At 39.5% G+C, this 13138-nt stretch overlaps 1 protein-coding gene across 5 annotated transcripts in view; it reads right to left on the bottom strand.

Annotated features, from left to right (window-relative positions):
• Nucleotides 1-13138, bottom strand: part of TNRC18 (trinucleotide repeat containing 18) — a 672655-nt gene that overhangs the window by 367042 nt on the left and 292475 nt on the right. For all 5 annotated transcript variants that reach the window (XM_069733831.1, XM_069733830.1, XM_069733832.1 and 2 more), the window contains one exon: nucleotides 10283-10442. In XM_069733831.1, the coding sequence (XP_069589932.1) occupies nucleotides 10283-10442 (160 nt within the window). The remainder of the gene's footprint in view (nucleotides 1-10282; nucleotides 10443-13138) is intronic.

Here is a 13138-nt window from a genome sequence, read left to right as displayed (position 1 = left end):
AAGGACCTGATGGAGTTTAGTTTTATAGTTGAAGACTAGGAATTTACTCACTCCAACTCCAGGGGAGAATTCTGGATTGTCAATGATCGGTGTCATAGGTCCTGGAATCTTAGAAATCTTAAGTTTCTTTACCAATTGGCCCCAAACTCTAAGAAGATCATCTGTTAATTGGGGGAAGTGGTCCCCTTGAAGAATGAAAGTGCTTAGAAATCCAGGGAAGAGAAGTTAAGTCTCGGCATAATAGTAATGACTCTAGTGTGACCCAACGCTTCTGATTCACAGCATGAAACCAAGCCACCATCCGCCCTAGCATAGCCGCAGCATGTTAGAGCTGAACATTCGGGAGGCCAGCCCCCCCCCTAGAGATTTAGATCTAGCCAAAAATGTAATGGCCAGACTCAATCTTTTTAATCTCCAAATGAAATTGTTACAGGCTCTATTTAGTTGGGGGTGGGGGTGGGGGGGTCCTTGAAATAAAGCCATTATTTTGCGGAGAATGTTGGGACCTAAATTGATTTGTTTAAGAGCACTATGTAGAAATGGCCAGCTAACATGGTCAAATGCATTTTCAGCATGGTGTTGAATTGTAAGAATGGTGTTAATTGCGTAACAAGTGTTTTATAAAATTTGGCAGAGTAACCATCTGGACCTGAGCATTTATTAAATGGGGAGCTTTTGATGACCTGAAGCATCTCCTCTTCTTCAAATGATTGCTCTAGGGATGCCTTTGTGTCATCCGGTATTGAGGGCAGATAAAATGTCTTTCATGTATTGATCAATTTTTAAATTACGGTAAGTTGGGTTGGTGACATATCTACATATTAGCCCTCAATATTATACAGGGAGCTATAATATCCTTTGAATGCCTCAGCAATTTGTTTGGATTCATTGATTACGGATGCTGTAGAATCCTGTATCGATTGGATAAATGTCGTTGGGACTTTAGGATAGATGCTTCTAGCTAGAGGGCCACCACTTTTGGCTGCATAATCATAAAAGAACTGCTGTAACCTTTCCCTATGAGTAGCTTTGGTCTAGAAGTCCCTTCAGTTCATCTTTTTGCTTGTTCAAGTTAATCAAGATGTCAGCAGATGGATTTTTATGGGATTGTTCAAGGGAATGTGTTTGCTTTAAAAGTTTTTCTATCACATGGCTTTTTGCTTTCTTAAGTCGAGTGCCTTCTTTGATTAGGACACCCCTAATTAAGCATTTTAGAGCTTCTCATTGGATGGGGAGGGGGTATCGTTCGTTCTGTGATGATGCAAAAACTCAGATGGCTTGTTCTACAGCATTTTGGTGTTAATGTCTTCAAGGTTTGGGTTTAAACGCCAATGCCATGAGCGTGGTACAGAGGTGGGTGGCTGGAAAGTGAAGAAGATAGGAACATGGTCTGACCAGGTCATAGTGCCCACAGAAACGGAGGGACCCCAGCTAAGAAAGTGATGACTAACTAAAAGTAGTCGATTCTACTATATGGGTTGTGAACTGATGAGTGGTGGGTGTAATCTCTATCTTTATGTTGTAAGACGCGCCACACATTCATTGTCTGCAATTTGTAGAGATAGGTTTTTTTTCCAGGAGGATAATTGTATATGGGGAATCAGAGGTACCCAATGAGGAGTCCCACACCTTATCCATAGTCAGGTTGCGGTCTCCCCCCAAAATCAAAAGGCCTTCCATAAAACCCTCCAGTCGTTGTAGGTTCATCAGGAGTATGGCACAAAGCAAAAGTACAGTGGGGGCAGAGGGACGTCCGGGCTTCCACACCGATCCATACAATGGTATGTACTTGCCGTTTTTTTATCTGGGATACATGTGGTCTTACCTAGGTGCCACTGCGCTATATTCATTGGGGTACTCTATGTGCACACTTTTTTGTATGTATTGCCTTTTGGGCGGCTTTGTTTAGCACATTATTTACTGTACCCCCCACTCGCAGTAGGTTTCATTGAGGTATGATTATTCCCTGGTTTACTGTTTTGGCATATGGCCATAGTACATAAGGGGTCCAGTGTGTGGATTCCTAGGACTTTGTGTCCCTCTTTTGGTACATTCCAGCACCTTTTTTGTATAATGTTTTTATATTTGTATTAATAAAACTTTATGGTTTTATCAAGTATCTAGGTTTGAGACTCCCTTATTTCATTTAGAGAGTATCTCATGTGGTGTATTATATATTTGCAGATACTTTGTCCATCTGTATATGGACTATTGTACTTTTGGGGCTATTTTTGTGATTGTATTATTACTTGCTGTTGTTTAACAGAGCCCAACACTATGGATTTCAGAGCCAAAGAGAGTTCTTGGCAAGCGAAAGCAACTAATATTTTTAAAAAGGGTGCTGGGTCTGTACCTAATTCTACTACTGCCAATCAACAAGAAAATATTAGGAAATACAGAAATGCATTACATAAAAAAATTAAAATTTGGTGGACGAAGGTTACGCTAGAACATTGTGTCACACAAAAAATCATTCCTAGGGGATTACGGATTAATATATTCCCCACATTTGATTTGGAGGATGATAATCTGCTTAATAGATGGATTGCAGCAGCAAATACATGTGCGTTGGAGTTTATCAATATCATTATTGAAAAAAATGTATTGACATTAAAGACCATTGAAGCAGAAATTGATGGACTACAAAAATCCCTCCAACAAGATTTAAGTTCTGAGGCTTTTCAGGAAATGATTATTGACATGATAAAAACGTGGAAAAATGGGAAGGTACCATCAGTCTGAATAAGCAGAAAAAATATGAACGCGATTTGGCGGATTTTGAATCCAACAAAATTTTCAGATGGCCAACCAGAAAGGCACCTATCCGGAGAGACCAATCTAGGAGTTCATCCATAACATCTGGTTCATCGATTAGTGATGCTGGAGGTCCATCTTATGAAGACAGATTTGGCCCCATTACAAGGCAAGTTTCTAGGAAAGGTCAATAATACAAGAATTATAAAAAAAAAGGGGACTCCATGAAGGTAACTAATCTTTCTACTCACGTACTAACTAATGAGCAAAAAAGTGTTTTGCAGAAAGGGCTTACTTTTTCTCCTACATCTTATCTAGACACGTTTACTACCATAAAGGATTTACATCTGTTCTCCAGGAAACTGGTGTTGAAAAAACTACACCATAAAGGAGACATGGGAGAACATGTTTCTGGTAGTAATGAACAGGAAACTTTGGAAATTCTTGAATCCTTGGCGGAAGAGAGCGTGTCTGGTGTAAGTAGATTTCCCATGCGGTTAATTAACAAGTCTACTAGATTCCCTCCTCTCACCACAGTGCCCGCTGTGGATACATTTACTAAAATGGTGGCAATTGATGTTGGGAGATTGAAGAACTTGAAACAATTTAATCACCATAATCTCACGCCACCAGAGAGGAGAGCATTAGGGGAGTTGAGGGAATGGGATGATGTTTTCAAGATGGCTGATAAAGGTGGTAATATCGTCATCTGGCCAAATGAGATGTATGAAAATCAAGCATATAAGTTGCTTAATAACTCTCAGGAATATAGAATGCTCATGTTCAACCCAATGAATAAATTCAAAATGGAATTAATAGACATCCTGACTGCCGCCCTTGAAAACAACATCATCCCTAAGAAGTTGTTGGATTTACATCTTAAAATGAACCCTAGGCTGGCAACTTTCTATCTTATCCCCAAGATACATAAAAATGAACTGGATCCCCCAGGTAGACCCATTGTGGCAGCAAATGAGGGTCTTTGTGAGATCATCTGTAACATCATAGATTATTTTTTGAAACCGATTGTGACACAACTACCCTCATACATTAAAGACACTACGGCGGCATTAGGGCACCTGGAAAATGTGCATCTCACAGAAAACATGCTTCTCGTAACAGCAGATGTAGAGGCCCTGTATTCTTCTATAAGGCATATGGATGGCCTGCAAGCTGTGGGAAGATATTTGAGGCATAGTGGTATAGAAAGTAAAATGGCGGAGTTCATTTTGATATTGTTGGAATTCGTCCTTACTCACAATGCCTTTACTTTTGATGGGAAAGTTTTTTTTTACAATTGAGAGGTACAGCGATGGGGGCAGCATGCGCCCCATCTTATGCTAACCTCTTCATGGGTGCTTGGGAATGGTCGGTCTTTCAAGAGGAAGGAGTCCGAAATGTGGATAAAGTCCATAACTGGATCCGATTTATAGATGACATTATGTTTATATGGGAAGGTTCAGAAGAGGAGATGTTATCATTTATGGAGGAGCTTAATAAGAACCAACAAAATATCAAGTTGTCATTTAAATTCGGGCATAAGATTGAATTTTTGGATTTATCCATTTCAGTTCTCCCAAATGGCCATATATCTACAACGGTTTATCGGAAACCTACGTCAACCAACGCATTACTGCATGCATCATCGGCCCACCTTAAGACTACCATACAGGGGATACCTATTGGCCAATTCCTGCGCATCAGAAGAATTTGTTCAGAGGATCATCAATTTGAGGAACAATCTGAGATTTTAAAGCAACTTTTTCTGGATCGTGGATATAATCACAGAATAGTCCGTAAGGGCAATATAAGAGCTAGAGATACCCCAAGAGAGCAATTGCTTCACAAAAATCTACCAGTTTCAGCGGGTTGTGAAGAGGATAATCAGGTAAGGTTCATTTCGAATTATAGCAATAAGTGGTTCAGCCTGAAAAACATTATTAAAAGACATTGGCGTATCTTATTCACTGATCCTATCCTCCAAAAAATTCTACCTACTAATCCATCACTTGTAGCCAGGAGAGCACCTAATCTACGTGATATGCTAACCCATAGCTCATATGATCCTAAAAGGGTGTCTAAAGAAAGGTGAAATGTGAGATCAAAAGGATTTTTTCCCTGTGGGATGTGTAAGGGATGTGCTAACATGAGGAAGGCCCATGATTTTTCGAACTTTGACCATACTAGAAAGTTTGACATTCGATCCCATATCATTTGCTCTACCAAAGGAGTTATATATTTTGCAGAACGTCCCTGCGGAAAAATATATATTGGCATGACCAGCCGTGAGTTGAAGGTGAGGGTGCGAGAACATTGTCTGGATATAGATAAAGCTCAAAAAGTTTCAGACATCACTACTCTCAAAACGCTGCCTAGGCATTTTAAAAGTCATCATCATTGTAACTCACGGATGCTCATGGTCAGGGGTATAGACATAGTAGATTTGGGGCTTAGAGGAGGTGACGTTAGCAAAAGACTGGCAAAAAAAAGAGTCAATGGATTTTTAGATTGGGTTCACTCTCTCCACAGGGCCTTAACGAAAGTTTTGGGTTCAATGCATTTCTTTAAATAGATTTTGTTCGTAATTTGCAGTAGTGGTTTTTATTGGGGTTGGGGGGGGAGGTTTGGTTGGTTTTACTGTTTATGTTATAGTTTTGTCTTGGCTTTTTTTACTAATTTATGTTTTTTATATTTTAGTATACTAATCTTCTTGATTCCTATATGGTGCCTATATTCAGGATTGGATACAAGGATATGCGGAGTTCTGATGTATGAAGGGTGGTGATACATATCGAAAATGGACTATTTGGAGCCTAAATGGAGGACAAGTTTTTATATTATATTTTTTCATCCCCATCTTTGAAGGACTTATATTGGACGTTGTACATTTTTATAGATATTGTGGAGCGGTGGTTTTTGTATATCTATGTATTTGTTAGTTTTCTATATATCAGGGGTTGTCTTATTTGTTTTGTAGACACTTGTATTATTAGATATTTACCTTTCACAATATTGTTATATAGACACTTGTGGGTATTTTATACTTAATTATATATATATATGTCAGCTTTTTAGATGGTTATTTATATTATACATATCTATTATGATGTATTTTTTATCACTATCTTTATTGTATGAGTATTTGGAAGAGATTTAGGTCTATTGGTATTTATTTTGTAAGTTTCCCTTTTATTCACTATACCCTGTAGTGATATAGGGTTATAGCCCATTAGGGTACTATTTCTATCACATTTTGCACTTGGGTTATAAAGTAGTATTATATTTTTTTTAGATATTGTGAGCAAATGGAGAATTGTACGCATGTTTGAGCTTCGATCCTAGTTGAGGGATCTAGAATGGTCGCTTGTAGTGTCGATTGATTGGGGCATAATTGCCCTGATGGATTGGCACACATGACCGCTTGCGATCCCTCATGTTTTATCTACAGGTTTGGTCGCAAAAACATGCGTCATTATTTAGCTCCATTTGTCTCTATTTATATTACTGCAGCACAATTATTTGTTTATTTATTTTAGTTTATTTATATACATAGACCCCCTTTTTATTTATTTTTCTATATCATTATTATTCCCATTTGTGTCCTCTTTTGGATACCTTTGTCATTCTTTAGACTTTATAGTGTTGCAGTTTTCCCTGCAGTATGTGTGCCTCTATTAATATAGTAAGCATTTGTTTTATACACATACCTAATATACCGGCGCAGCTAGATAACTTATCATATGCACATCTGTTCTATTGAATACACCCACATTAGTGAAGATAGTTACGCTGTCCTTATATTTTTTACTACGCTGGTGCGTGCCTATACTTACGCTGTATAGTCTTTTTTCGTGCCGGGTAATTCTGGCACGTAGTTTGAGTTGCGTTCTTGATTGTATGCGCAAGCGCGTACCATATTTGTGTTCCACGGTATGGTTGTAAGTGCGCAGGCGTACTCTACTTTGGGCTCCTATATGTGTAATACCATTAGGCTTCCGTCACTAGTTGGCCTGTATTCCTATTGGGTAGCTCGGGTACGTAGTTACGTTCCTTATTGAATGCGCATGCGAGGTTCACCTGTCGCTTCTTACGGGACTATCACAATACGCAGGCGCAGTTACGTCATCTGGTGATACTAGGAAGTGCTACACTAATGGACTTCCGGCACTTCAGGGATTCACCTATCATCATTTTCTCGCCTATCAGAACTCCTCAGCGCAATATTTAAACCGGTCTCTCCCCTGCCCTGACATGCCTCCCGTTGAAGCAGTGCGAAACGCGCGTCGGGGCAGAGGGACGTCCGGGCTTCCACACCGATCTATACAGTGGTATGTACTTGCCATTTTTTTATCTGGGATACATGTGGTCTTACCTAGGTGCCACTGCGCTATATTCATTGGGGTACTCTATGTGCACACTTTTTTGTATGTATTGCCTTTTGGGCGGCTTTGTTTAGCACATTATTTACTGTACCCCCACTCGCAGTGGGTTTCATTGGGGTATGATTATTCCCTGGTTTACTGTTTTGGCATATGGCCATAGTACATATGGGGTCTAGTGTTTGGATTCCTAGGACTTTGTGTCCCTCTTTTGGTACATTCCAGCACCTTTTTTGTATAATGTTTTTATATTTGTATTAATAAAACTTTATGGTTTTATCAAGTATCTAGGTTTGAGACTCCCTTATTTCATTTAGAGAGTATCTCATGTGGTGTATTATATATTTGCAGATACTTTGTCCATCTGTATATGGACTATTGTACTTTTGAGGCTAGTTTTGTGATTGCTGTATATATACATGTAGAGGAGTGTATAACAGAGGAGGAGTTCTTTTGATGGTCATACGTGTCAAAATGTTTATTTGAGTTCTTTGATATCTGTATTGTACATTAGATAGAATAATATACAGGAGATCCTATTAAAGGACAAACGGTAATTGCAATCTTGGCATGGTTGTATGACTATAACTAATTCTGCTCCACTATCTACTACCACCCTTTTATACACTAGCTAAGCTAGTCTAGATTGGACTGAGTCACTTTCCTTTTGTCCTAATATATGTTCTACACTTAAGTATTCTGATTAAAACACTATTGATACCTAGTAATTTTTTAATAAGGATATAGCATTATCTTTTTGGACGAGTGGAGACACCATTCTTGTGGTCCCAGGGTATCTACTCCCGCAGGTAGCCATATTGGAACATAGGACAGATTACATCAAGTAAGGAGGGTCTATGCATAATATTGAAGAGATGGAGAAAGAATATATATTTACTGTTCATGCTATTAATCTAAGACATCTCTAATACATACTCTATATAGGACAGATCATCATCAGAGAGGATCTGTACATCTATTTGAAGAGACAGAGATAGTGCACATCAATTTCATATGCCATCAATTGAATACATTTCCATATATATTCTTTCTATCCCACCTACTAAATACCTTTTTTCACCTCCCTGCCATGAACAGGGCTATATAGGGCCAGCAGGGAGAGCCATCATGGAGCGGGGGCGCCGTTGCACAGGTTTCTAGGGTGCCAACCTCCACTGGTAGATAGGGAGACTCGGGACAGTACAGGGATAGGCACCTCCCTGTGGTGTTTATTCTACTTTTTTCTGGTGTTGTAGTCTTTGTTCTTTTCGATATTGGGACATTTTTAATAGTTATAATAAAGATTAATGGTTTTATTTTAATGTAAGGATTTACGGTGAGCTTAAGTCCACAATATAAACTCTAAAAAAGGAACTTGGTGAGTGACATACAAAATTCAACAGACACACTTTAATTGAATCTCCTAGAATGAAACAAACAACCAAATATATCAATGTTCAACTGAATAAGAACTAGAGGATGGTCGTCTTCTGGGTCTTTGGGATTGTTGTACTTGTTGACAATTCACGTAGGACTCCAAAGGAGTAAATGGTTTTGCGAGCCAATCCATGATGGTAATTTCTGGCAGATCCAGGTCCTCTTGGAATGAACGCAATCAGTGTGGGTTCCTCAGAAAGAAAGTTACATGCTGGTTGGGCACTAGTACTTGGAAGGAAAAACCCCACCAATAGGGGACATTTCTTTCTCTAAGAACTTCCAACAGTGGGCGCAGAGCCCTATGTTTAGCTAAGGTTGACCTAGATAAGTCTGCCATAAAATGTAAATGGACCCCATCAAAATCCATAGGTCCTTTGGACCGAGACTGTCTCATAATTTCTTCTTTGGTTTTGAAATAATGAACTCTGCAAATTACATCTCTGGAGATGTCTGACTCATTGCTGAGGGGTCTTAAAGCTTGGTGTGCTCTGCCAATAAGTACATCTTTGGTAGGTGGCCTTTCCAGGAGCGTATTAAATATGCCACAAAGGGTGGGAATAAGATCGGCCGTGCCAGTTGCTTCAGGTAAACCCTGTATGCGAATATTATTGCGGTGGTTTCGATTCTTGAGCTCCTCTATCATATCAAATAATGAGCCAATCTGTGTACAATGGCGTTCTATTGTTTGACTTTGCCCCTTTTGTTCTGTGGTAGCTGTGGCAGAGGAAGATTCCAACTGGGTCACTCTATTGGCGACTTGTGAGATTGACGCCTTCAGGCCTCGTATCTCAAACTTATATAGATTTTCCAAGCGGGTAATATAACCTTCCATATCTGTGTTGGTCAGAATATTCTCCATTTGAGAATGGAGATCTTTGGCATTGATTATGGAAAAAAAATCAGATTCTGAGATGGTGTCACCGCAGGGGCGTTAGCACAGCTTTTGGAAGGTATAGAAGAGGTGTTAGAGTGGGTGTCTCTCCTTCCTGCGTCTTCTATCACATTTTCCCTGGAGATATCAACTTGTGAGAAAGGGGAGGCAGCAGCACGAAAGCGAGTATCAAAAACCATTTTAGAATCTTGATCTGGGGCAGAGCCTGGCTTGTCTGTTAAGTATCTTTGGATGCGGTCTGATCTTTTCTTTGCTGCTACTCAATACATGATGCCCTAGAGCACAAAACTAATATAAATCTGCTCAACTCCACCTACTCTAACAGGATGCCTGCAGCTTGAGCTGCATTTTCATGGTGACTGGTTCACTTTATATAAAAACTTTTTTGCAGTTGCTTTTGTAAATGAAAATGTATTGGCGCAATAAAAAAGCTGCTCTGAAAGTGAACATAGCTGTTTGTTTTCTTTTAAAATTATGTTTAACCAGGCATGAAAACCAATTCAACTGTTATACAGCTATACAGGACCATTAAACAATGCTATTTTAGTAATACATAGAAGAAAAAAAAAAATTTCCTTTCCTCTTGTCCATAGAAACAGACAATAGAGTAGATGTCACTTCCTGGATCAATTACATCAAATTATCAAAATTGGGTACTAAAATAGTGTTGTAATTTATAAAAATTGTAATAATGCAAGAGTAATATTTTGCTCTCATTATTGTTAGATATATTACCTATCCACTATGTGTGTATTAAGTTATATAAGGTTTCGGTTAAGGTTCAAAAGATAAATAATTTATTTGATGAAATGCAATTTACCTTATACAAGAAACTTGATTCACTGCTGTGCTCCTCCCAATCATCTATTCCACTTCTTGTCTCATTTTCCAACTCCTCAACTTCTGAAATGTTTAATAGTGTTCTTTCTAGACAATCACCAGCCATAGCGCTTTCAGTGCGTAAAATACACTTTCTAAACCTGTAAATAATCAAAAAAGGATTGAACACATATTAAACAAAAACTGAAGACTAAAGCTTTGGATGGTAACTTAATGCAATTAAAGGGAATCTGTCAGTTGGATCAACCCACCTAAGCTGTCAATATGGGCTTGTAGATCATAGGATGCTGTATAAAAAGATACCTTGTGATCTGTAATTCAAAGTCTTATTCCAGAAAAATCCAAGTTTTTCTTCTATGTAAATGAGCTGTTCCAGCCCAAGGATCGGACACTGATCTGCATGAGAATCTGCCGCCAGAGATTATTATAAATAAAATAAGGAGTTACCAGTGTGATGTGTAATAGCCGCTCTTAGCTCTCCCAATCTCACTGGTAAGCTATGTGTCATTATACCTGACAGGCAGCCATTGTTGCAATACAGCAGAGCAGTGAGATCTACAGCTGCTAATATGTTTACTATTAGACAAAGTTCAGTTCTACTGTTCTATGTTCCTTACATGTCTCACACTGGTAACTCCTCCTTTTATTTAACCCCTTAGTGACGGAGCCAAATTTTTTAAATCTGCCCAGTACCACTTTATGTGGTAATAACTCTGCAACGCTTCATCCCAGTGATTTTGAGAATGTTTTTTCGTGGCACATTAAACTTTATGATAATGGTAAATTTAGGTCAATATGTTTTGTGTTTATTTATAGAAAATATCAAAAATTTGAGAAAAATGCTAAAAAATTAGCAATTTTCAAAGTTTGAATGATTATCCCTTTAATCCAGATGGTCATACCACAGCAAACCATTAATAAATAACATTTCCCACATGTCTGCTTTACATCAGCACCATTTGTAAAATGTTCTTTTATTTTGTTAGCATTTTAGGAGGTTTAAAAATGTAGCAGCAATTTTTCATTTTTTTCAAGGAAATTTACATTTATTTTTTTAGGGAACTATCCATGTTTGAATTGACTTTAGGGGTCTCATATATTGGGAAACCCCCAAACGTGATACCATTTTAAAAACAGCACCCCCTGACATATTGAAAACTGTTGTCAGGTAGTTTATTAACCCTTCAGGTGCGCTACAGGAATTAATGCAAAGTGGTATGACAGAAATGAAAATGTGTATTTTTACCACCTAAATGTCGGTAACTTCTGAACAGGTTACAACAGCCGACAGACTCTAAGGCCACTATTTGGTTATGAATTGCCATCGCAAACATCAGGACCACACAATCATGATCTGAGGGCACCAATTGGGATAAAGAGGAAGCCCCCACACTCTGTTAACCATTTATAATGATGTAGTCACTATTGACAGCAGCATCTAAGGGGTTAAACAGATATGTACGGTGCCAACACTGATCGTGGCTGATACAGCAAGTTGTCAGCTATAGTGTACAGCTGACAGCTGCTGGATTGTCACCTGTATGTGTAGACTATACTCTTATATCTCAGGTCAGTTAAAAGACATATTGGCTGTCATTAAGGGGTTAAAATAAGCTCTGGAGGCAGATTCTCATGCAGATCAGTGCCCAGCCCTAAAAGAGAACCTATCAACAAAAATCTAGTTTTATCAAAAAATACGATTGCAAGTGCTTACTTTTTTGGATACTGACTGCTTTGAATGTCAGTATCCATCGAAAAACCTTTACTTTTTTATAAATATTTTTCAAGGGAAGAGTGTGTCCATCTTGTGGATTGCAAACCTTCTCACTGAACCCTCCCTCTGCACTATGCATAACTCTAATGTGCAGGCAGAGAGACTATTAGCAGGCTGCTCACAGGAACATAGAGCTGCTTTATTAGTAAACGTTTCTCTGCTTGTCTGTAGCATCACTATCTACTGTTGCATAGCTCCCAACTGTCCATCATTGTGCGGGACTGTCCCGGTTTTCAGCCTTTTCCCCGCTGTCCAGCACGGGACACTCTGCTCCCGCAGAGAGCAGGAGAACCAGCCGACACGCCCCCTTGTGTAAAGCCACGCCCCTTACCCTTCCGTACCTATGCAGTGCAGTACGTATCAGCCAGTGATCCCTGCACCACAGAGCCTTACACCACATATTGGCTGCCTCCTTTGTGGGCACAGGACCTGTGATGAGGTCACAGGAGGGGAGGAGCAGGGGTCACATGATCGGGACCTCCATGGATTGCAGGACTCGATTGTGTGCTGGTTGCCTACTTGCCACATGGTGCTGCTGGATGAGGTAGTAATGCCTTGTGTGGGGTAAAGAGGTGTACAGTGTGGATGTAGCAGAGCCATGTGTGTATGAGGTGTATGGAGCGGAGCCCTGTGTGTATGAGGTGTATGGAGCAGAGCCCTGTGTGTATGAGGTGTATGGAGCGGAGGCCTGTGTGTATGAGGTGTTATGACCTGGTGGTAAGGACAATAATGGACCTAGTGGGTAAGAGAACACGGAAAGACCTAATAGTTACTAATAATATAGGACGAGCTCTGAGACGTGGGAACTCTGCTGTCCGCAATCCCTAATCCTATCACACACACTAGAAATTGCCGTGGATTGCTCCTAACGCTCCCTATGCAACTCGACACAGCCTAAGAAACTAGCTAGCCCTAGAGATAGAAAAATAAAGCCTACCTTGCCTCAGAGAAATTCCCCAAAGGAAAAGGCAGCCCCCCACATATAATGACTGTGAGTAAAGATGAAAATTACAAACACAGAGATGAAATAGATTAGGCACAGTGAGGCCCGACTTACTGAAC

The sequence above is a fragment of the Ranitomeya imitator genome, chromosome 7 (genome assembly GCF_032444005.1).
Source record: "Ranitomeya imitator isolate aRanImi1 chromosome 7, aRanImi1.pri, whole genome shotgun sequence".
In the NCBI taxonomy this organism is placed as follows: Eukaryota; Metazoa; Chordata; class Amphibia; order Anura; family Dendrobatidae; genus Ranitomeya; species Ranitomeya imitator.
The sequence above is the reverse complement of the archived record's forward strand: the minus strand, read 5'-3'. Positions and strand labels throughout refer to the sequence as shown.